Raw genomic sequence first — 26798 nt, 5'->3', positions numbered from 1 at the left:
GATGGGGACATGGCCTTCCTGGACCCTTGTCATTCGTACTTCTTGTTCCTGACGAATAAGAGTCATAACATACTCATTCAGAATGTGCAGTTACACAAAGATTTGATAATTGTTAAACCAGTTGCATAAATGAGAACAACTGTAATGGAGCTGTTTGGCTGGGAGGTGCTTGATGGCACACAACAGAGTTGACTAAATAAAACGGCTTAATATTAAGATGTATTCCAACAAACTCACTGAAGAACTTGTAAAATTATGAGTGAATGTGCATTTTTTGCTGACACAGTGTGTTAAAGTTAGTCACAACGTATTACCATCTTTTGTGAAGGAAAGATGTCTGCCTCTTCGCCATTGATGGGATGGTGGACAGAGGATGTCTTTTGCAGCCTTTTCGATTGCATCCGACACAGCAAGTGGTGCTGCCCTAAATTAGCTTGATGTGCGACCAAAATCTAAATTTTGGCGACCACACTTGGCAGTGATTGTGACATTTTTGAGATAATATGTCACCCCCTCCTCAAATTCTGAACTTGTTCCCTGACATGATGTTGTATATATGTTTGTGCCATCAGATTGGGCAGTAATCGTTTTCAAATAGAATGATTATATTTTTATTTTGTCCCCCTCGTAATGATATGAGGTGGCTTTTTTAGTGGACCTATTTGCAGCACACTTGCAACGAATCGGTGCTGGCTGTGTGTATGGACTTGGTGTTGCCATCCTAAGGGTAAGTGAAAAATGCACAACATACTTAAGAATACTTACTGCGAAGTATGTATATTTAGACAGTACCAGTCACAATTTGAAATATTTTCTGAGGTAATTCTTGGCTTCACAAAAAATAAGTGTTCCTGTCGAGTTTTTTTTTTTTTGTTTAATAGTCTTCTATTTTTTTTTACTTCACACTTCATTCATGTAAGTGAGTTATTCATTGAAAGTTATTAATATTTCATGTGAAGTAAAGATTTAATTCATAAAATGAACCTAACCCTAAAGACAGCCCTTCTCCCACTTCCTGACAGAAAAGCTTGTTATCTGAGGTAAATCTTTTCTTCACATTATATTTTATCAATGACTTTTGATTATTAAGAAAAATATATGAACAAATTTCTTGTAAAGTAAGGATTTCCCTTTTTCTCAGACCAAATCCTGACAGAATGGGTTTTATTATACCACAGAGAATGGAGAGAAGTAAACAGTGAACTCACCTTAGAAATTAGGTGGTTGTTGTTTTTGTTGTTGCAGCTGCAGAGTTGTCAGTGGGTCATGTGAGGAGGGGGTCAGTGGGACAGTAGTCTTAAACTTGGCAGCAGTCCAATCAGCTGACGTCACCAAGGCACATGATGACAAGATGGTAACCTTTGACCGATAGGCCTATTTCACCGAACAGAAGTAGGGAAGCGATACTTCCGGTCACGCTGCCGCCCGTTACGATCGCCATTCATTCACAAAAATGCAGCGCAAACTCGTTTTTTCCCAGTCATTAATAAATGTACCAACAACTAGAATAGCGGATGTTGTCGGTTTTGTTGATAGTTTTCACGGAGATGTGAGCCGATCAAAATTGAAAAAAAGGGTTATAAATTGTTTTTTGAGCAATTAATTTTTGATTATCAAGGCATGTGTAATTTATTAGACAGCTGTCATGATAGCTAATTTGCGCATTATCAATGTTGTTTTTATGGATTAATTTAAAAGTGGTCTATTAATAATAATAAAAACGTCCTTTTAAAGGGATAGTTCACCCAAAAATGAAAATTTGATTTTTATCTGCTTACCCCCAGGGCATCCAAGATGTAGGTGACTTTGTTTCCTCAGAAAAACACAAACAAAGATTTTTAATGAAAACCAGTGCAGTCTGCCAGCCTTATCATGGGCGTGGATGGGCACCAAACCTTTAAAAGTGAACAAAAACATGCACAGACAAATTCAAATTACACCCTGCGGCTCGTGATGATACATTGATGTCCTAAGACACGAAACGATCGGTTTTTGTGACAAACTGAACAGTATTTATGTCATTTTTTACCTTTGATACACAGCCACGTCCATCTGTCATGAGCACGAGTTTGGCATCAGTCACGTCACATGTGCACGCGCTCTAGCGTAGAATACGCAAACGCCTTACCTGCTGTGCATCCGACGGATGTGTTTACCCATCCAAAATGCACCAGAATTCCCCTCATTACCTTTCCAGCAATACACACTTCCACAATACCATTTTGTCCCTGGCAGCTGGGCTGAACTCAAGCACATGCAGAGCCTGGAGGTGACACCTGAAATGTCAGTGATTATTGAGGAGGGAACACGGGATCAATCCTAAAGCCCACTCTGGTTTAGCATGCATCGTCTCCGGCTTACAGCATGCAAGATCTATGAAGCAGATTATGTGAGGTCAGAATCCACGGCAAAAACACTTGCTGGCCGTATCATCAAAGGTGCCCCCCAGACAAAAGCAATGCGTCGAGGAGTGGAACTTGAGCCAGTGGTTCTTCGCCGCTATGCTGAGACCTTCAGTGTGAATGTTCGTCCATGCGGTCTCATCATCCACCCTGAAGCGCCACACCTTGGTGCTAGTCCAGATGGCAAGGTGGAAGACCCAAATGAAGACCTTCCCTATGGCCTTGTAGAAGTTAAGTGCCCTAATGTAAAAGACATAGGAGAGGCATCACACACTGAATTTGTTGGGGGCCAAGCAAACCTTAGAAAATCACACACCTACCACTGGCAAGTCCAGGGTCAGCTGATGGTCACTGGCTTAGCTTGGTATGATCTGGTGACACATACTAGGGGTGACTTCACTGTGGAGAGAGTATGGAGAGATGATGAGCTGATCCAAGATACCAAGGCCAAAGCTGATGAATTCTACTTTGGCACATACATTCACGTTTTGCTAGGGAGAAAATAGACAAATGTGTTGCCTAACAAATTATTTTTCTATTGTATGTTGTTATTATATTATATTTCTATGTTTTATAGTTATTTAGTTTGCAAGAAAAAAAATCTGAGGATAGGTTCACTGCAATAGACTTTAGGATCTTCTATAACTTGTTATTCAACTTAGATTAATAATTTTATGGTAAGAAGATTTATGATATTGTTGAAACTTACTTTTCCCAAGATGGAAAGATGAGTCAATGACAGTCAAGTCAGTGTGTTCGAAATCTGACAGATGCTGTTGCAGGTAAAAGAAAAGACAGGAAAGAGAGTTAGTTTGTGTTAAAAATTTAATTAAATAAAAGTTTGATAATTTTCTTTCCCAAATCAAAATAAAAAAGGGTCTGAAAAGGGTAACAAAAACTCAAACTTACCAGAAGACAGACCACAGTGTCACAAAGTAGGCTAGATTAGGAAAAGCTTCTGTTAAATGAAGCAAAGATAATGTGTGTAGGTGATCTATTAATGCTACTTAGTCAAGTCAAGTCAAATTTTATTTATAGAGCACAAGTTTAACACAACCGTAGTTGATCCAAAGTGCTTTACAACAAAGATAAAACACATAAGAACAATTAAAATATAAATTCATAACACAACAATTGTAACACTAATTAATTAATTAATTACTCATGATACATGCACAACATCACCCAAATGCCAGTGAGTAAAAATATGTCTTTAAGCTCGATTTAAAAACATCCAACGATGCAGAAGCTCTGATGTGCAATGGTAAACTGTTCCAGAGTTTTGGGGCAACTACTGAAAAAAGCCCGATCACCCTTTGTTTTACAACGTGAACGGGGAACGGATAATAGTAACTGATCATTAGATCTTAAAGACCTAGAAGCTACATAGGGTGTGATTAGTTTGCAGATATATTCTGGGGCAGAATTATGCAGTGCCTTATAAGCAAAAAGAGGAATCTTAAAATCATCTCTAAATTTTATAGGCAGCCAGTGCAATGAGGCAAGGACAGGGGTGATGTGATCCCTTTTCTTAGTTCCTGTTAAGAATCTGGCTGCCGCATTCTGAACCATCTGTAACCGAGAGAGTGTAGATTGAGGTAGGCCAACGTACAGAGAGTTACAGTAATCCAGACAAGAAGAAATTAATGCATGAATTACAATTTCAAGGTCTTTACTGGATAAAAAGTGTTTCACCTTAGCCAGTGATCTGAGATGAAAAAAACTACTCTTTACAACTGTATTTATATGCTTGTCAAAGTGGAGAAGAGAGATTCTTCACGTAGTCATGTAGGTTGTTACTTAGAGAACCTAACTGTGTTATGATAGAGTTATTTGTAACAGCAGGGCCCAGTAGCAACACCTGGGTTTTATTTTCATTAAATTTCAAAGAGTTTTTTGCCATCCAGGTCTTGACTTCACTAAGACATGACAAAAGATGATCCAAAGAAAAGTCATTTCCTGGTTTGAGTGGAAAATATAATTGGAGGTCATCAGCGTAGAAATGGTAATTAATATTATGTTTCCGGAGAATTGAGCCCAAAGGAAGCATATAAATGGAGAACAAAAGGGGCCCAAGGATGGATCCCTGTGGAACACCACACTGGATAGGTACAACGGGAGAATTAAAAGATCCAATATTTACAGAGAAAGTTCTCCCCTTTAGGTATGAGGCAAACCACTCTAAGGCTAAACCCTGCACCCCGACAACACACTCAAGTCGATTCAGAAGAATATTATGATCAACCGTATCAAATGCACCACTTAAATCCAGAAATATTAGGATAGCAGAAGATCCAGAGTCATTGAACAGCAGAATGTCATTTGTGACCTTCAGCAATGCCGACTCGGTACTATGCAGAGCTCTAAAACCAGATTGAAACGGATCTAAAATATTATGTGTGTCCAGATATGAAGTAAACTGTGATAGTACAACTTTTTCCAAAACCTTTGAAACAAAGGAAAGTTTAGAAATAGGACGATAGTTGTTATGTACTGCGGGGTCGAGATGAGGGCCTTTCAATAAGGGTTGAATGATAGCATGTTTAAAACTTTCAGGAAATGCCCCATTTATTAAAGAGCTATTTACAATAGCTAAAAGAGTGGGACTGATGGTTTCTAAAACCTCTCTAAACAAACAACCTGGGAATATGTCAGATTGACAAGATGTGAGTTTCATCTGAGAGATTATTTTGAGTAATTGAGATGAAGACACTGGCTGAAAGTTTATAAAACGACTGGTTGAGTGTGCCTGATTAGTGAGATCTAAGTCAGAAAAGAACTGTGATCTAATGTCTTCTATCTTCTGAACAAAAAAATCCGAAAATTGTGTACAAGTCTCAGTATTAACATCAGGAACTGAACAAATGGCAGGATTAAGGACTGAATTTATGGTTTTAAAAAGAACTTTAGGCCTATTGGCATTTTTTGCAATCAAGTTGGAGAAATATTTGGATTTTGCCTCCTTAACAGAATCTTGATAAGAGATTAAGGAGTTTTTAAAAATTTGGTAGGAAACCTGGAGTCCATCTTTTTTCCACCTGCGCTCAGCCCTCCTACACTCTTGTCTGAGAGTGCGAGTGAATGCATTTAACCAGGGTTGAGGACTAACCTTAAGTTTTTTTGTGCTTAAGTGGGGCAACTATATTTAAAGCATTACAACAGGCAGAGTTGAATGTTTCAACCAATAGTTCATTCAGTGTCCATACAAGATGACAGAGAGGAATTTGATTTTGAAATACACTTGGAGTAAGACTCACAGAATTCAACAGCAGTATTAGCGTGAAAGACACGCGAGTAATGTACAGACCGAGAAAGAATAGGCTGAACATATGAAATAGCAGGCTCAAAGATAACAGGATAATGATCAGAAATGCCAGCATCAGATATATCTGAGATATGAACAGAGAAACCACGAGTCAGGACAAGATCCAGCGTATGTCCTCCATTATGTGTAGGACTGTAAACAGACTGTACAAAATTGAGTGAATCCATAAGGCCCATAAAGTGCTTAGCCATAGGTTTGGAAGGACAACAAACATGAATGTTAAAGCCCCTAGCACCAATATTCTGTCACAACAAGACACTTGAATAGACAGAAATTCTGAAAACTCTTAAATAAATGTCAAACAGACCTTAGGAGGTCTGTAAACTAATACACAAAGCAGAGGGCCATTTAGATCAATTTTTAGAAGTTGCACCTCAAAACTGAGAGAGGCATCAACAGGCAGAAGTCTACATTTGAAAGAGTTTCTAAAAACAGTGGCTACGCCACCACCATGTCCACTTGGTCTGGAAGTGCTGTAGGAGGAACAATCAGAGGGGGACAACTCACCAAAGGATGACATGTCACCATTTTTTACCCAAGTTTCAGTCATAAACAAAAAGTCCAAGGCATGAGAAATAAAAAAATCATTTAAAATAAAAGTTTTATTTGCCAGTGACCTAGCATTCACTAGAGCCAATTTGACTGGTGGTTGAGTAATCGTTGAAGAAGTGGAAATGCCTAATAGAGCACCCGATGAAACAGATTCCAGACGACGGAGATTCTTAAGGTTCACCGTCCCATTTTCCCAACGTGCTTTTGTATGACATCGGCGCAAACAAGACCAGACAGCAGGTATCGTAACTCCACTAGCAGAGGTAGTAGAAGAAGTCTTTGTACACTGTCCGCGACGGAAGCCCCGATGTATATAGCGGGGTCGGCGAGCAATTCCAAGTGCGATACAGTGATCGCGGAGTTCGACGTGAAGTTTTGGACAGGTTTTAAAATTCAAAGAATGCAAGTCCGAAGATGAATAAAAAGGCATATTATAATTCCACAAGCCGGAAGGCAGTAATGAATCCTGCAAAACCGCGTAAAATGTAGTAAAAACAGACAAGCCCACAACGAGCATCAGAAGGAAAGACATCCTACAGCCGCATACTGTACACTCAGCCAGGTTTTAAAAACACGCGTTAGCCAGCACACCAAAGAACTAGCCACTTCACAACGCAGTTTCTTGACAAGGCAGCTCTTTTTAAGACCACCTCCACCAAGACAAGCGCATGACCGATGACCAGCAACCGGCACCCCGAAAGAAAGTGTTAACTTACTCACGGAGCACGGTAGAACACCCGTTGAGTGGTAGCGAAAGCTCGCGTTTGGCAGGTACAGCTTTACTGAAGGTGTTATCCAGGTTAAGTCTGTAAAACGTTGTAATAAAACAAATCCTGGTGATAAAACAAATCCAGGTCCGTTGTGAAAAAAAAACAAATCCAGGTGAGACTGGATAAAACTCGGAAAGCAAACAGACTGCAGAGTTCAAAAACATAAACCGGAGAGCAGCGGCAGTCAGACACGCCAGCGTTCGCTCAAACCGGATGTTCAATCTAAGTAGTGGTGAAAATTTCACTGGAGACTGGAGACTTAATACTTTGCCACCGTTAATAAGAACATTGATCAAAATACTAAAATAGAAAATGAAAATTAGAGAAATTACTTGAGTAGCCCTTTACTGCAGAACACAAGATCCATGGGCTGGGTTGGTTCCACATCTAGGGGGTGGAGATTAAGGGCTGGTTTAGGGGTGAAGATGGGTGGGATTCGGGATCGGGTGGAGACAGTAAGGTTTAGGTATATGTAAGGTGGGAGGAGTTGGATCTGGATCCATGCTTGCCCCCTGGATCTTGACAGAGAGAGAGACAGACAGAGACAGACAGAGATTTTAGTACACAAATAATTTAAGGTACTTAATTGATAAAATTATGTAGTGGGCTTCGCTTATTAAACAGGGCGATTCAACTTTAAGACGCTGTACCTGCTTTTGTTCAGTGGCAAGGCTAAGAAGTGGCCGATGTTACTGGCTGGTGAGCAGGAGGAGGTGGAGGCCGATGTTACTGGCCTGGCCGATGTTACTGGCTGGTGAGCAGGAGGAGGTGGAGGCCGAAGTTACTGGCCTGGCCGATGTTACTGGCTGGTGAGCAGGAGGAGGTGGAGGCCGATGTTACTGGCCTGGCCGATGTTACTGGCCGGTGAGCAGGAGGAGGTGGAGGCCTATGTTACTGGCCTGGCCGATGTTACTGGCTGGTGAGCAGGAGGAGGTGGAGGCCGATGTTACTGGCCTGGCCGATGTTACTGGCCGGTGAGCAGGAGGAGGTGGAGGCCTATGTTACTGGCCTGGCCGATGTTACTGGCCGGTGAGCAGGAGGAGGTGGAGGCCTATGTTACTGGCCTGGCCGATGTTACTGGCCGTGAGCAGGAGGAGGTGGAGGCCGATTGTTACTGGCCTGGCCGATGTTACTGGCCGGTGAGCAGGAGGAGGTGGAGGCCGATGTTACTGGCCTGGCCGATGTTACTGGCCGGTGAGCAGGAGGAGGTGGAGGCCTATGTTACTGGCCTGGCCGATGTTACTGGCCGTGAGCAGGAGGAGGTGGAGGCCGATTGTTACTGGCCTGGCCGATGTTACTGGCCGGTGAGCAGGAGGAGGTGGAGGCCGATGTTACTGGCCTGGCCGATGTTACTGGCTGGTGAGCAGGAGGAGGTGGAGGCCGATGTTACTGGCTGGTGAGCAGGAGGAGGTGGAGGCCGATGTTACAGGCCTGGCCAATGTTACTGGCCGGTGAGCAGGCCGATGTTACTGCCTCACAGAATGTTCACTCCATCCAATATTTTATCTCACCTTCAAGATCTAAAGGACCCTGGTAATTTGCCATCATGCAACAGCACGACCACATCTGATTGACTGTGCCTGCTAAAGTGAGGGGAACAGGGGAATCCCAAATGTGGTACTCTTTTACTCGTCTTATTGCACGTTCAACAAGTATGCAGAGTCTGGAAATGGCCTGGGTTCTCTCAGTTTCCTCTCTGCTAAACTGGTCTCTGTGCTTGAAAGGGGGGGATGATTAATTTTGCCCTAACATCCTCCAGCATCTTTCCAATGAGGAAGCCCTTATCTGCCATTACCTCATCACCTGGCTCTGGTAAGTCCAAGATTCCTGACTGCCTTGTCAACTCCTTGTCAGAGATAGAGCCAGTGAATAACTTTGACGCAAATGTGATTGCACCACAAGGTGCCACTCCAATCAAAGCTTTAAAGGTGGTATGGCTCTTGTAGGCTGAGAATGTTTCAGAGTGGAGGGTAATTTACTCTGGACACTCACATCTGAACTCTGTGCAATCAATGATGACCTTCACATTTGGGCAGTACTGCTGAAATTTCACAGGCATCGTCCGTCTCACCTGCTCCCGGGACATCCAGATTTGAACTGATCCCAACACAAGATATAAGTAGTTTGCCCACGTTATTATAACTCGGCTCACTGTAGAAGTGCTTACTTGGAATACCTCGGCCAAAACTCTCTCTCTAAGACCAACAGCGACTCGCAAACAAAACATGAAAAACTCATTAATAAGCTGCATTTTGCGCTGGGGGTTTGGCTTCACAACCTCCTTCTCTACAGCTGAAATTCCAATCCTCTTGGCTTTGGACCAGTACACAATTTTGGAAGCAGAGGACTCAATAGATCTCCAGAAAATGAAAAAGATGTTTTTGTTTGAGAACCTCGTGAAATATCTGAAGTCTTCATAATGCTGCGTTCACACCAAACGCGAATATGCGTCTGGCGCGAGTGATTTCAATGTTAAGTCAATGGTAAGACGCGTTTACGCGCGTCTGGAGTTCTTGCGGCGCGAATTGGCGTTTAGCGCGGCGCGGTAGACGCGAATTCGCCTCATTCGCGCGTCTAGTTCGCGCGAATGGCGCGAATTGAGCGTCTGGCGCGAATTGTGCTTTTTGTGCATCACGCGTTTGACGCGAATTCGCGTCTGCCGCCCGAGTTGAAAAATCTGAACTTCTGCGTCAATTCGCGCCGCGTTAACCAATCAGGAGCCTGCTTGATGCTGTGGCGGCAGGCCCGCCCGGAGTCACTCATTCAAATATGAAACATGAATACTAAATGCCTAGTGCGGCTCTAATGCACAACAAAGCAAGTGTTTTATCACATATATGACACATATTCATTTTGTATTGAATGCTATTCATTCCCTATCTAAATCTTAATTATATGAATCATTATTATAGTGTAGTGTGTCTACACTATAATAACAGAACAATAATAACTATAATAGTGTGTATACTTTAATGTGTCTGGACAGTGTTGTGTGAGGAAAATAAAGAAATCACAGGACAGGTTAAATACTTTGAGGCAGGCTCCATTTATCATCAAAACAAAAATAAATAACAGATTTTACAGTAATAACCTGAACAAAAAAATGGCACAGACCTATAGAATTATTATACATCAAAAGAGGAATGACATAAACGAGTAGTTCACTTTTAAAATGAAAATTCTGTCATCATATACTGCTCCAACGCACAGAGGGAAGTTCCACCGCTGCTGAAATCCCCTCGCTCCGATGCGGGAAAGCAGGTCATCGAACTGGGCGCGAGACAGGCGGAAGTACCGCTGAAAGCGGCCGTCATCCAGGCGCAGCTCCTGGAGCAAGTGATTAAACTCGCCGAACTGGGTTCGCCTCCGAAATACGGCGACGATGATCCCTACGCCGCTGTTCTGCTCTCCAGAGCAAATACAGAGCGGTGACTCTCTCGATAAATGACCGATCAACAACAGAATCTTGTAAAAAGATGGCCGCCAACGGGGTTTGAAACTTTCGCCTCTGACGCGCGTGACGCGCGTAAATTTCGCTTCAAACTTTTGTTTTTACGCGCGTCGATTTCGCTCTTGACGCGCGAATGAACACAAAGTGGTCACGCGTATAACTAGACGCGGCAGGCGCGAATTTAGACGCATATTCGCGTTTGGTGTGAACGCAGCATAAGACACACACCATCTGTCCAGCAAAGATCGTGAGTTGGTTAGGCTTGAAACCAGTTCCTCCAGCTCCTTTATTTTCTCTAATGCCTCATCCAGAGCACCTAAATAAACAAACAAAATAAAACTTTTTTAAAGTATAATGTTAAACATGCCAATTCATTATTAGAGTACATTTCTGACGAAGAAAAAAAAAACTCAATTTGTTAAAATAACTATTACAGATTTGTGCAATTATACAATAGTTTTAACATCACTGTAAATTCTTTATTCACCCCAATATTCTGTGCCATTATTATAACAAAAATCTGAATTTGCTGTGTTTCATTTGTTTTTTGCAATGTCTCTATCATTGGACATTAATGCTTCAGCAACATGATTAAGCAGCAGTATAAACTGCAGCTGACATTAGTAAAAATTAAGTTATAACTGGGTTTAAATCGTGTTATTGGTTCACCTCACTAACATATTCCATTAGCATAATTGTGAGCATAATTTTATATTTATAGCATTGTATATATTTAGAAAAATATGTAATCTCTATTTCATTAATAACTACCTAGTGTTCAAGTATTTATCTTTGTTGACTCTGGACAATTTGTACGTTAGTTATTGTATTAGCTAACATGCTACAGCTACACTCACCTGGAGGAGGCCGGCTGTTATAATCGTGTTCCTGCACCGGCAGCGCCGTATCAACGCTCTCCATTTCAACATTTGCTTCCTCCTGCTCACCACAGATACCTCGTTTTGCCGTCTGTGTCTGGCGTGATTTAACGTCTCCCCAGTTGTTCCACGAAAACCTGGAAGGCACAGCCTGCAGTGTAAGATATTTTCGACAGGACTGTGTATGCACGCGGACTTCATCCTCTGTAAAGTGCATAGCACACACAAAAGTGCTGCCCTTCTTCACTGTAAATGCCACCCCTTCATCCCTTCGTATGGCCCAGATCCAACGTTTTTTCATAATTTCGTCAGTTGGAAAGCTATGAAACGATAAGTACGGTTGTTTCTTTTTCGAATTGAAACACAACGGTACGCAACAAGATTGACTACTTTTAGTCTCCGCCATTGTTATTGACGCGCTTTTACCAGAAAAGAGTTTCCCCTACTTCCGGCTTGTTGACGTCACGGTGTGAAATAGGACTATTTGCATAGCAAAAGAGATTTCGCTAGTGGGCGCGGTCACATTAGAGATAATTAGTTGGAACTGGATAGACTACACACATTATGTATGAATATGCTACTCATTGCTTTGAAAGTTTCATGTTTACAAGTTGATACATGTCATGTTTAACTTTCACATGTATATTTTTTTTGTTATTCAGGAATTGTGTTTCTTAGGCTACGTCTACATTAATCCGGATACATTTGAAAACGGAGTTTTCCACACTAGCGTTTCCAAGCGTTTTCCAAAAGTTTCTCATCCACACTGAAACGTAGGAAAACATCAAATTCGCCTTACTGCGCATGCGTAAAGCCTCCAAAAGTATACAGACGTAATAAGTTTTCACGCAATTCTTCTGGCGGGATAATTTACGGAAATATCTCATCCTCCACTGACGCGTCTATTTCGCGCTCATTCATATTTTATCTGAAAAGCAGTTGTCGTCATGTTTTTTCAGGACAGCAAAAGTAAATTTTCTGTCATCATTTTAGGACTGCAATTTGAAGAGTGTAAAAGGTAAATCTCTTTAGCAGCAGTGTGACAGTGAAAAGTACAGGCACAATTACTGGTGTAAACATAGATATCTATTGGTACAATATGCGTCACATGACTAAATATGCGTCATCGTTTTCAAAAGCCTCCGTTTTCACAGTCCACACTACAACGTGAAAACGGTGTTTTCAAATTTATCCACTTTGGCCGGAGTTTTTAGAAATAATCGTTTTCTGTGATAAAAACGGGGTTTTCGTGTAAATGAAAGGCCAAACCGCAGGGAAATATCTGCGTTTTCCCTTCGTGTAAACGGGGCCTTAGTGTCACGTATATGGTCTATCCTGTCATCATGAACTCTTGCACCACACATCATGGACTTCATTCCCTACAAGCCACTGCACTAATCACTGCATTCACCTGCTCTCATTTTACTGATTACTGCTCACAGCTGCACCTCATCACACTGACTGCATTTAAGCTTCACACACACACAGCCACTCTGCGAAGTCTTATTGTTCCGTATAGTCTGTATTTCCGAGCGTTTCTTCCCGAGTTTGTTTTCCGTGTTTTGATTCCTGGACTCCTTCCCGTGTATGATTCTCGCTGCCAGCCCCGACCTTCTGCCTGTGTTTGACTACTCTCTGGATTATCCTCGTTGTTATTGTTTGCTGGTGTTTGACCCTGTCTGCTTGACCCTTTGTGTTTGTTTGTTTGAATAAATGCTGCAAATGGATCCGAACGTCTCTGACCCTCAATGTGACACTTAGCTAAAGAAGGTTACATTTCTTACGAAAAAGTTTATTATTATAGAATGTTTTTATAGAACGTAACAAAGATTATTCAAAAAGTTAAAATTATTTTAAAACTATTAAAAAGCTAAACTATTTCATGTTTGTGTCATATGTAGCCTTGTTTGTATTCTCCTGTTTCTTGTCTTTTGTCTTTGTGTTTTCACTGTTCTGATTTGGTTTCTCCCTTTGTCTTCCCCCGTCTGTTTGTAACCATTTGGTTTAGTCCTTAGTTAATGCATTATCGTTTTCACCTGTGTGTAATCATTAGTTTGCTTTATAAGTCTGTCTTTGAGTTGAATTATTTGTCGTCATTGATTCCCGTTACAACGTGTGTGGATATGCTCTGTGTTTGTCAAGTTCACGATTAAAAGGATATTTTGTTTATGTTGGTCGAGTTGGTTAACCTTTATCCTAATTGAGCCTCTGGAACTGCTGGTTATGGACCTATTGGGTAAAGTCACCAGGACCGACAAAGGCAACGAATACATTTCTGTCCTGGTTGACTATTACACAAAATGGGCCGAGGCCTATGCAATATCAAATAAATCTGCTCCAGTTGTCTCTCGCTGCATCATCAACTTCTTTTACAGGTTTGGGGCACCAAAGAGGATACTCATTGACCAAGGCACTGACATTGTCAACCAGGTTTGTAGCGTGCTTAATTAACCAAATTTTGTATGCATGAAAAAGTTGTGCATATTAAGCAGTGAACCATAATTGCTTTGTGCAAATCACAAACCTTATGCCATTTCTCTTAAGGAAAAAAATTACCACATAGTAAAGGACAATGTCAAAAGAAAACAGGAGCGGAGACAGAAAGTGGCAAATTGGGCACCATTCTGTGTAGGCCAAAAGGTCCTAAAGAAAAATATAAGGACCCAGCCGAGGAAGGGGGCAAGCTCGAGCGCATCTGGCTGGGACCATATGAAATCATAGGTCTAAAAGAGTGCAGATCTGAGGGATAAGAAGGGTTCCATATCCCCCAAAATTAGTACAGCACAACTTAAATCCTTTAAGGAAGACACACCCCAGTTACCCCACAGACTTACTCTACATGAACCCCAACTTAAAAGACAAAAAGAAACTGGACAACACCCTTGACCTACACCATCACTTCCATCCTCACCAACAGCACCAATGCTTTCTCCCTGCATCTCCCCCAAATCATCCTCTTCTCTTTCTCCATTGGACTTATCAATGCAACTTAACTCTCCTGTGTCCCACACTACTGTAGCAATTGTTATACCAGCAGTCGCCAAAGGATGCAGTACATCGCCATGACGATTGGCTTCCCGCTACTTGGATCCTTTTCACTGGGACGACCGCACTTCCTGCACTCATCCCTCACCGGCCACAATCACAAGAAGCACCCCTGGAAGAGAAGAGCACCTGCACCGAGCACCCACGAGGCCGACTGCCTACTCACCCGTTTTATTTCCACATTTTTATTTAATAAACTCCACCTCAGGGGCTCACTAAAGTCTTTGTCCTGTCGTGCTGTTCTCCGCCCGGCCACAGTATCCAAAGTGCATGGGCTGGAAATGATAGCCATGAACTGCTGTCCAAAGTGGGACACTACAAGTTATTTTATCAAGACATTATACAGATCGGCCCCAGGAAGGAGTTGGAGAGTGAGGTTTTTTTATTTTTATTGGCGGGTGTGTGTGTCAGAAGACTTTCATGCAACATATTAATAATTTGTTCATTCTGCCAAGATAATAAATGCATAACTGAGACTGAAGGTCGGTGAAAGTCAGCCTCACCCACTGCAGAAGGATGCTACGTCATGTGGTGTGTTTGCTTTGAAGGTGTGTGACACAGCACATGTGAAATGTTCATTGAAATAGGAGGATTTGTTTTTGTTTTTTGCTTTAACCTTTTCTTTAACAGAATCGACTGCTACCAGGAACCAAGTTCCTTTACATTCCTGTCTTTATACAACGACAAGGACGGATCATACAATTCTCTGGCTACAATGAGCAATATATATATATATATATATATATATATATATATATATCCTCCTGAGACCCAAAGAAAAAAAGTGTCTTTTTTTGTTGGGTTTTTTGTGATTTCCTACATCCTTTGGGTTAAAAAAAAATTCTACAATTTAGATTTTTTACATTTTGTTTTTATTTTTAATTTTACAGCATGTCCACTGTAGTGGACCTCAGGACCATTTTAATTCGAAATCTTTTAATGTTAATTCGACAGCCAAACTCAGACAACAAAACTCAGACAACAAAACTGTACAGAATATGGCTGTAAATGGATATTAATCCAACATTAATGTAACAAAAACAAAACAAAAGCCATTTTTTCCTTTTGTATTTGAAATTTTTCCTTGTGTATTGACATTTCTGGAACAGTTTAGTCTGAAAGAGAGCCGAACTCAAAAAAAAAGAAGTGATGTTAATCCAAAACAAACTCAACATAAAACAATTTAAAACTGATTGTCATTCTGAACTGTTTCAGTTGTTTAACGGTGATATTCCTGGAAGCATTTTCTCTTTTTGGTAATGCAAAGGAACATCTTGCATTTGGTACATCTCATGTACGTCTTGCTTTTGCAGCCCTTATTTCTGCACCTTTCTGCATGATTGATATCCACCATCTCTGGCATGTGGGTGGCTCCTAGTCTGCGCACAGATGGTTCTGGTTGCGGGATCCTCTTTTTAGTTGGTGGCTCATACCCTTCTTCACTTTCTTCACTGCTGTCATCAATTTCTGGACAATCCAAGAACTCTTCAGCGAGCTGCAATTTGAAGTCCAGGTACTATTTGGTGTTCTTTGCTGGTTTGTTGAGTGCTTTGCTGTCAGACTTGTATTGGATCCATGCGTTTGTGATGGCAACATCAAAGAAATGAGCAATTACGCGCATTGTCCATTTCTTGGACCTATTTGACATGCGATAAAAACTCAGCATGCGATCACACAAGTCCACACCACCCATGTGGTCATTATACTCCTTGATCACTGCTGGTCTTCTCACCAGGACACGGACTTTTTCTTTTTTGGACCATTTGCTGCAGTTATCTTCAGGATCTTTTCCATGAACCGTGGAAGCCATTATCACTGGTTTGTTGTCATACCATTTTGTGATTGCCAGCTCAGGACTCTTTCTGACCAGAGACACTGATGCTCCTCTCCCCTCTTTTTGTATCACCTTGTCGCTTGGGAGGTTGCTCTGCTTTGGGACTCGGTTCTTTGTAATGGTTCCTGTTGCTGGAAGGCCTTTTGTCAGCAACATGTCCATGAGACCGATTGTTGTAAAGTATCGGTCGAAGAATAGTTGACTTCCAGTGGGCACAGACTCCACCATGCGTAGGACTGCTGCTGGTCCAACTCCTAGTCTGTTGTCATTGAATGTACTCTTCCCTTGGTACACTTCAAAATCCAGCATCAGACCATTTGGAGAAGCAAGGACAAAGACCTTTAGGCCAGTAGGGTTTGGCTTGCCTGGAACATATTGCCTGACTGGACATCGGCCTGTGAATGGGATGATTTGCTCATCGATGCAGACCTTCTGTGTCCTTGGAAGGTTGAGGCAGCCTTGCCTCACACGGTCAAGTAATGGCCTAACTTTCCAAAGAATATCTGCTTTCTTTGTTTCCTCTGTTACAGCCAGGTCATCCACAATCTTGATTGAGTTTCTCAGCTTGAAAAACCTATCCCTTGTCATTTTTTTGCTTATAACTGGCACTTTTGTTTTTTTGGCCCAAAACATTTTAATTCTGGGATATCCTAGGCAGGCCATATGGATCGAAATGCCAAAGAAAATCCTCATTTCTTGGGGGGTAGTACCTAGAGGTACTCCTCTAGTTTGTAGCTCTCTTTGATTTGAAAATTCAGCCAAATTCTTGAAAATTTCATTGTCAAGGTATTGGTAAAAGTACTGAGTTGGACTCCAGTTTGCACGGGTAGTAGGGTCATCTGTACAGTCAGGAAATGCAGGCAGCACAGGTGTGAATCTATTATGATGGGGAAACACCAATAAATGCAAGTTAATAGGAATTATAATAAAACTCCAAAGAAATGTATTAGATATTTGTGTTATGAGTCTTACTGAACACTTAAGTACAAGTACAAAGTTTGCATTTTTAGTCATTTTGCATGTGCAATATGCATTTGATCCCATGTGGTTAATCTTTAAGGCTCACTAAAAAATTTTATCAATGATTTATCATATGATGTAGTAAATTGTGTGTGTGTGTGTGTGTGTGTGTGTGTGTGTGTGTGTGTGTGTGCGCGTGTGTGCGTGCGTGTGTGCGTGTGTGCGTGTGTGTGTGTGTGTGTGTGTGTGTGTTGTACCTGGTATTTAAATAAAATACAATAAGAAAATACAGTTTGTACAGTATGAAAACCATTACGCCTATGGAATGTCCCCATAAAACGTAAACACAACGCGTGTGTGTGTGTGTGTGTGTGTGTGTGTATGGACTCAATTATAACAGAGGCTAAATGCTAGAACTGAATTATCTTGCTAAATAAATCAGAATTAATTCATACGTGTCACTCCTGGTCCACAGAGTGCGGCGTCTTTCCTGTTCTTCCCTTTCTGCCTCTGTGTCTATCTCAGTCTGCTCATCTGAGTCTCCTGCAATTTCTTCCTCTTCTTCAACATCTTCTTGAATGTTACACTCAAATTCATCCTCATCTTTCTCCTCATCTGACAGCTCTAAGTCAGAGTCTCCCTCAACTATCCTATAAAGAATCCTCTCTGCTTCGGTTCTGCCTCCTACAACATGCAGTCATTAATTACATTAAGATGGTCCTGGTGTCCACTATAGTTGACATTTAAAAAAGGATGATATTTTGAAACACAAACAATTTAACAGCTTTGGAAGCTAAATGTATTGTTCCTGACACTTTAATAAACAAATATTTATGTGATAATAATAGTAAAAAAACATTTAAAAAGCAAAATTTTACATACCTCTCTCCTTCCCATAAAATGTGCTTGTTTGTATGCCGGCCATTTTGAATGCAGTGTAAGAAGTGGTTCCTAGCATGCCAGCCAATCAAATGACATATCACTAGAAAGCCCAGGATGTCCTCTGCACAGTACAACAGGACTTGACAGAGTAGCTCAAAAAATTCAAAGAAAATGCATGAAAACACAATGTCCACTACAGAGGACATAAGTCAATGGGCGGGGTCTCAGGAGGATATATACAGGGGTTGGACAAAAAAACTGAAACACCTGGTTTTAGACCACAGTTAGTATGGTGTTGGGCCTCCTTTTTTTGGCCAATAGAGCATTTCGTCTTTGGAATTGTCATATACAAGTCCTGCACAGCTGCCAAAGGCATTTTGAGCCATTCTCCTCTTGCAGATCAGGGGTCAGGTCACTACATGATACTGGTGTAGGAAAATGTTATCTGACTTGCTCCTCCAAAACACCCCAAAGTGGCACAATAATATTCAGATCTGGTGACTATGCATGCCATGGGAGATGTCCAACTTCACTTTTCTTGTTCATCAGACCACTCTGTCACCTGTCTTGCTGTGTGTACTGGTGCATTATCATCCTGATACATGGTACCACCTTCAGAGTACAATGTCTGAACCATTGGGTGCACATAGTCAACGTTCACACCTGTTCTTACTGGTGAAATGTGCAATCTGTGAAGATTGGCCACCAGGCTGCAAAAATATAGCCATGAAACCTCCAACATTATATTGGCCAGTGTTTCAGTTTCAATGTCCAACCCCACAGAGTGGTCTTATGAACAAGAAAAGTGAAGTTGGACATCTCCCATGGCCTGCATAGTCACCAGATCTGAATATTATTGTGCCACTTTGGGGTGTTTTGGAGAAGCGAGTCAGATAACATTTTCCTACACCAGTATCATGAAGTGACCTGACCCCTGATCTGCAAGAGGAGAATGGCTCAAAATGCCTTTGGCAACTGTGCAGGACTTGTATATGACAGTTCCAAAGACGAAATGCTCTATTGGCCAAAAAAAGAAGGCCCAACACCATACTAACTGTGGTCTAAAACCAGGTGTTTCAGTTTTTTTGTCCAACCCCTGTATATATATTGAAAATAATTTTTTCTGTGCTCCCGCTTCATTCAAGATCCGTGTGGTGACGTCGCTACAGTGAGACACTCTGATTGGTTGACGCACTGCGTGAAGATCGTCAAGTCCGTCAAAAGTTCAGCTGGCTTGCGTTTGCTGCGTTGATGCTTAAAACGCAGGTAACGCTTGAAAGGTTGACAGATCCAATTCAAACAACCCAATGCAGAGCCACTGACGGACCTCTGATGGACTCAACCACAGACTTTACATGTAATCTTGCCGCAACTGACGCTTGACGTTTGGGGCGGTGTGAACGCAGTATAAGACCTTAATTTAAGACCAAAATTAAGATATTTTTGATGAAATCTGAGAGCTTTCTGACCCTGCATAGACAGCAAGAAAACGACCATTTTTATATAAACCATGTGACATCAGGGACTGGTTGCATTAAAGGTTTAGTTGTGGCGGGTCCAAAACTAGTCAAGGGAGTATCAGTTCTGTTGGGTGAAAATATAACAAGAGACCATGGGCCCTGCAGCTAGTAATAGTTAGCAGGCATAACCACTATATAAATATTTTCCGATAAACTTAAGTAGCTTACACTACCTCACAACTGTCTTTAAAACATTTTGGAGCGTCCTTACAAATGGCGTCCCCTTCCCGAAGTGCCCTTGAAAGGCGCAAAAAAGCCATTTGGAATTCTCCCCATGATTCTAACATGTTTACCAAGTTGTAGTGTTGGGCGGTATGCTCAATTTTCATATGGTCCTATCGTCAGCCTGTGAGATCGCCGATACATGATACTATCGTGCTAATTTATTTAATCATATGTAAATATGTCAATATGTAATAAATTCCTTATTTGTTTTGTAAGGGTAGTGCATGTGACTTGTGACACAGTTGTGCGTGTACAGAGTGCTGACTACAGATGTGGCCATTTAAAATGCGCGCGGGAAGTAAAGTGGTCTCGCGTGACGCCGGTGTATTCCAAGGGAACACGGAAAATACAATGACATTGGAAAGACATGATCAGTAGGGGGCAGTCATGTAACGCACTGGACTGGAGCAGGCTGAAAACATTGCTGCAAACTAAAAGGTACTGTAACCTGGAGGGGACACCTTCGGTTCACTTATGTTTGTCGTGGCCACACAAATGAATTCGTAGGAACGTCATATTACTTTTTGTCATTGCCACGAGATATTAATTCCTGGGAACGTCATATTATGTCGTGGCCACAAGATCATTTTGTCGAGGTAATGACATCCTTATGTTTAATGCATAAACAAACCTGCGTAACCATAACCCAGGATTATCAGAGATAGGTTTGTTAATATTTTTTATTTTGAGTTAAGAAATGATTATATTAATTGTTATAGAAATTAATGCAATATTAAGTTATATATTAACAATAGGCAATGCTGTATGCGAATGTCTGTGCGCGATGTAGACAGCATTCAAAAGTTTATCAAGAATAAATATTACATATAAGTACTTCAAATTAAATAGCCCTGCAAGAAACATTTTATGCACCCTAAAGTCTTATCCATTAATTGATCCTCTTTTTTTCTGTAATACATTTATTATTCGTTTATATTCATTATGTCCCCCTTAATTTCGATCTCTTAACATTCCGAATCTAAATGATAAATTCTGACATGCCATTAAAGCTTTGATTTTGCTATATGGCTGGGATTTAAAAAAAAAAAAAAAAAATATATATATATATATATATATTCATTTTTAGTCTAATTATAACCTTTATAGTGTTTCATTGTCGAGTGAATCGACCCTGGGGGTGCTATTTTTCCCAGCACCCCCAAAATAGTCTCCAAATGTTGATTACAACAAGGCAACAGACAGCATTCAACACCCCACCCCACCCCCACTCTGCCATTCATAAACATTTCGCTCTTTATACTGCATGCCGCTTAACGCTGATGCCTCATTAACGGCTACTTTTCAGAAAACTGGAAGGAAAAAAAAAAAAAAAAAAACACTTCCCTTTGGTTTCCCAGAACAGACTTAAGCCTAGTTCCAGGCTTAACGAACTTCTTTGAAATAGAAGAACTACTTTTCCACTTTAAAAAAAAGAAAAAGAAAAAAGGTGGGAAAAAATGGCATAACTCACTGGAGCACTTTTGATACTTAACAACTGTATTCGTTGTCAGTCATGTAAGCTTTATTGTTTTGAAAAGTGAGCCTTCTGTTTATTTGTCTAAATTATTTTCTATATTAGGATATAATACTAGGCTATAGTATTTACATGGACATTAGGCCAAATCTACATGGGTTTCTTCCCTTTCACTTCAATTAGTTTTTAAGAAAAAAAAAACTGCATGGGCAGTGCGCCATCTTAATGTACAGCATCAAAAATGTAAGAACAAATCTAAAGACAACAATAATATTAATAATAATAATAATAATAATAATAATAATAATAAAATTAATTATTAACACTCCTAAAAGTACAGTATAGTGCTCAGATACACTTAAGTTAGGTGACCTAACCCTAGTTGATACTTTATTTCAACTTTTCAATTATTTCATTAATTTACAAATAAACAAATGCCTTTCCGATGTGATATAAGTGAAAAGGGAGACGATTTCGAAAATTATTTCACCAAAAGGCGGACGCGAACTCGGGTCTCCCGCGTCAAAAACGATATGTTACTCGTATTATCACTTGCGCCACTAAAAATGTTGCACAATAGCCGTCTTTTGTAATATTTGTAAATATGGCCTATTTGCATTGTGTAACTAGACTACAGAAAATGGCATATACTAAAGTATTTTTTTCTGTTTTTACATTTTTACATTTATTTTGATTCCGACGCCCATGCTTGATGATGAAGTATAGTCTATAGGATATAACAAAGTGCTTTTCCTGTCCCGATTCGACGAGGTTTTATTCCGCATCCACCTGCTCCCGCTATATTAACTTTCTTATTTGCCCGCTGCCTGCTTAGAATAAATTTCTAAGCACCAAAATCGCAAAAACAAATCAAAATAATAATAATAATAATAATAATAATAATAAATTAATTTTTAACTCTATAAAAACTGTAGTTTATATTTATCCTCTCCATTTCTATTTCTCTCTACTCAAATTAATTGTCAGTCTATCTAAAATTGTGTATCTTAGAAAAAGAAAAAGACGAACTACCTCTTAAACATTCATATGTTAATTTGATGTTGCTTTAAAACGCTGAAATATATAATGTATTTTATTCTGAAGGTGAAAGTTGTCGAGTTATTCAACTGCCCGCGGCGCCGTCAGGATCACTTTTTCCCCCTTTAATTAAGTGGATACAGCTTACAATAATCCTTCAAGAGTACGGGATTGCTCAAAACTATGCTATTTTACATATTTCTGTTATTTGTGTACAATCACAATAAAAAAAAACAGATGTGTATGCTATTTGTAAAAAAAAAAAAAAATGGAAACAAGATGCTGGTTTAAGGGCGCATCACAGAAATTGCCTAAAATTCTGCATACAGGCTTGCTACTTATTAATTTGTTAAATTATTATTCATTCAGAAAAGAAAAACATATATTTCTTATATGGGCCTATTTTATTTATTATTATATATAGGTTTATTGGGTTTTTCTCTGTGCATAAGCTCTGCGCGTGAGGTTCTGATGTTTATGCTGCTTCTTGCTTGTGTATAATTAATCCCTGAAAACGAATTTAGCGGTTTACGTCAGTTGTCGGTTGGAAAAATAAAATAACTGAAATTAACATTTCTATTTCCGATGCAGTCTAATAAATGTTCGTCAGGAAAACAAAGAAAGAAACAAAATAACAATACAACTGCACCTGCTTATGAATAGGCTATCTTTTTGCTATTGGTTTGAACCATAATTTCAGGAAAGAGGAATCATTGAACTATTGTACTGGTATTTGTGACCAACGTCCCCTAGAGCTGGCCATGGTGTTTGGCTACTGAATGTTGTTCGTTGCGCCACCTGGTGGATATTATATGAAGTGCAACAACGTTGTAAAAAAATCAAAAAAAGCCGCTGCGGTAGGACGCGTGCCCACGCGTGCCGAATTGCAGGCTGCCGCGTGAAAATAGACGCATTTTTAATGGCCAGATCTGTAGTTCTGTCGGAGAGGCTACTTTCGGTTTCATTCTCTGTTATCTTCAGGAAGCGGTAAATGTGCGTGCATGAATGTAAATGTGCGTATCTTTCTTTACCCGTCATATTGCGATAATGTTACTGCTGTGTGTCTGATCTTTGTCATCAGTTCATGTTGTAGTTCATTTCATATAGAATGTGGAGAAGCGATGCGCGTGAAATTCACGTGCATATGTTTAGCGCCATTTTATCACATCGTAATTCCAGATAACGCATATAGATATTACTGAGGTGAATGTTTCTATTTACAGACTGATTCTCTTGATCATATTTAATTCAGCCTAAACCACTTTTTACTACCTCTGTTATCCTAATGACTGTCTAACCTTAAATCTACACTTAATCTATGTACACTTCATGATGAATACATCTCTTACCCATTTTCACTGCACACATCTGTAGCGCGACGCTGCCACTCTATGCTTGTGTGTAGTTTCTGAGGCATCCTAGAACTGGCTCTCCGCGCTGCACCACTAAAGTTAGGTGCCTTTTTGACGCATAATAATAATAATCGTCTTACTATCGTCAAAGGCATCCGCAACAGGCGATATCTCTGACTATCGTCGATACACGATACTATCGTCTATCGGCACAACCCTACCAAGTTGTTAGCAGGATAAGCAATTTGCTAGCATGTTTTTTAACATGATTAACGTACCAAAATGTGGGAATTTGAATAGGTAAGAGGTGGATAATTTTCTCAGATGATTATTATTCATGCAACAATACATGTTGCTGTTAAAGGGATGGTTCGGAGTAGAATTGACTTCATTGCTATGCACTCCGAAGCCCATGTAAGTACCACATCCGAAGTTTTTTTTACCTTAGTCAAACATTTTTGGAGATATTAGAGTTTTTCGAATTGCTTGTTACAGGAGTGAATGGTACATGTGATGTTCTGATGCAGCGTTTTGTGAGTACATAACCTATTTACAATACTGTACAAGTTTGGTAAGATTACTTGCACGTTTAGTGGTGCACTTTACGAGATACATCACATGTACAATTCACTCCTGTAACAAGCAATTCGAAAAACTCTAATATCTCCATGAATGTTTGACTAAGGAAAAAAAACTTTGGATGTGGTATTTACATCGGCTTCGGAGTGCATAGCAATGAAGTCAATTCTACTCCGAACCATCCCTTTAAGGTTTTCATTAATAACTATCACTATATGGATGATAACTTTGTCTAGTGCCCTTATGGATGTTTTTAGCAAGATTTTGTGAGAATTTAACTTATATCCCTGCTGAAAAAAAAAAAAAAAAAAAAAACACAGCTAAAACCAACTTAGTCTGGATGGCTGGTCTTGGCTGGTTTAAGCTGGTCAGGCTGGTTTTAGCTGGTGGTTTCCCAGCCTGACCACCTAAGACCAGCCAGACTAGCCTGGCCAGGATGGAAAAGTGACCAAAACCAGTCTAGGCTGGTTTTAGCTGTTTTTATCATAAGGGATACTGAATGAAATAGAATAGACTTCTAGATGGCCAGTGTTTGAATATTTCATTTCATTCTGTAAGCTACTGTTGTACACAGTTAACTAGTGTTAAATGCTACAGTTTTAATAGTATTGATAACATTTCTGACAGATGATAACATGATGTTTCTTTGGGCTTTTTTGATTACTGTCAGTTTAAGTAGACAAAAACCAAAAAACTAAAGCAAAACTGGTTCAAATATTTTGTAAACAAGATAAGATCAAAATATCGCTAGCCCTAAACTTCAAATTTTTCCATTCTGCTAAAACATGTCAAATTAAGTAGGAAAGACAAGTCCAAGAAAGATTATAATAGCTGGATCTGGCAACATGGAGACACTCATATGAGGAGTTTTAAACAGCTAATTTGTCATTCAGAGAAATTTTATTTCTGAACATGAATCATTTAGAGAGGACCAAACCTCTGTGGCCTCATAATTGGCTAAGGTCAGAGCATTTCTTTCCATAGGTTTGCAAATGAAGTTTCAGGTCTCTTTTATATGTGAAACTCTTCTCACACTGAAGACATTTGAATGGTTTCTCTCCAGTATGAATCCTCATGTGAGTCCTAAGGTTTCCTTTAACAGTGAAACTCTTCCCACACTGAGGACAAGCAAAAGGTTTCTCTCCGGTGTGAGCTCGCAAGTGAACCTCGAGGACGGCGTTGTGTGAGCAAGTTCTTCCACAGTGGAGGCACATGCAAGCATTTTCCCCAATGTGAGATTTGACATGATTCCTAAGCAAATTCTTGTCTGTGAAACTCTCTCCACACTGCTGACATCTAAAACAGTTCTCTCTTAAATGCATCTTCATGTGTTTACTAAGGGTAATTTTACACCTGAAACTATGTCCACACTGACCACAAATATACGGTTTCTCTCCTGTGTGGATTCTCATGTGATTCTTAAAGCTGTCTTTGCGTGAGAAGCTCTTTCCACACTGTTGGCAGGTGAACGGACTCTCTCCAGAATGACATCGCACATGAGTATTTAGGTTTCCTTTATGTATAAAACCCTGTCCGCAGTGAGGGCAAGTGTAAGGCCTCTCTCCAGTGTGAGTTCTCGTGTGGACTGTAAGGCCTTCTTTTTTAGAGAATGTTTTTCCACACTGTTGGCAGATGTAAGGCTTCTCTCCAGTGTGAATTTTCATGTGGATGTTAAGGGTTCGAGTTTGGTCAAACGTCTTGCCACACTCTTGGCAAGTGAAACCCTTTTTAGTTCCATTCTTTCGAACTCTTTTTCGTGAGGAAGACTTTTTAGTCTGTGAGCAAGCAGAAGTTTCTCCAGTTATGAAATCGTCATGTTCCTCATAGTAATATTTATACTCCATTTTATTCAGTTCTTCACTCTCCTCTTTCAGCCCCATCAGGTCTAAGGGAAAAAGAGTCAAATACAAGTTAACACCAGTTTCATGGCACAAAACAGCTGGTTTCTGCACCGACTAAGTCAGATCGAGCTTTATTGCCAAGTATTTTTGCTCAGCTCTTTTTCAGCTAAATGCTGGGTTTTTTTCTTTGTAAAAGAATCAAAGAATACTGAAAAAATAATGGTACACAACTGTTTTTAACACTGATGAAGTCTGAAATGTGTCTTAAACAGCAAATCAGCATATTGATTCCTGAATGATCTGGAAGACTGGAATAATAATGTAAATTCAGCTTTGCCATTATAAATTACATTTTACATTTTTATTCAAATAAAAAATGTTATTACAAATGGTTAAAATATTTCATAATATTACTGTTCTTATTCAGTAATTCAGCCTTGGTGACTTTACAAGTCTTACTGATCCCAATGTTGTTGTTTTTTAGAAGTCATCAAGACTGCTTTAATTTAATCAAAAATACAGAAAAAAACTATGATACAGCAAAATGTTATTACAATATTCCTGTGATACAAAGCTGAATTTTCATCAGCTGTTACTCCAATCGTAAGTAGCCTAATTTTTCATTAGAATTATAAATATTTTTGGATATTTATGTGATTATTTTTTTCAG

At 40.0% G+C, this 26798-nt stretch overlaps 1 protein-coding gene across 1 annotated transcript in view; it reads right to left on the bottom strand.

Moving 5' to 3' along the window:
- Window positions 1–24824: 24824 nt before the first annotated feature.
- The window catches only part of LOC141326043 (uncharacterized), a 19397-nt gene continuing 17423 nt past the window's right edge, over window positions 24825–26798 (bottom strand). The window contains exon 4 of the mRNA XM_073834747.1: window positions 24825–26242. Coding sequence (XP_073690848.1) covers window positions 25235–26242 — 1008 coding nt within the window. The 3' untranslated portion in view covers window positions 24825–25234. The remainder of the gene's footprint in view (window positions 26243–26798) is intronic.

Source organism: Garra rufa, chromosome 2 (assembly GCF_049309525.1).
Source record: "Garra rufa chromosome 2, GarRuf1.0, whole genome shotgun sequence".
NCBI lineage: Eukaryota > Metazoa > Chordata > Actinopteri > Cypriniformes > Cyprinidae > Garra > Garra rufa.
This window is presented reverse-complemented; position numbering and strand designations above follow the sequence as displayed.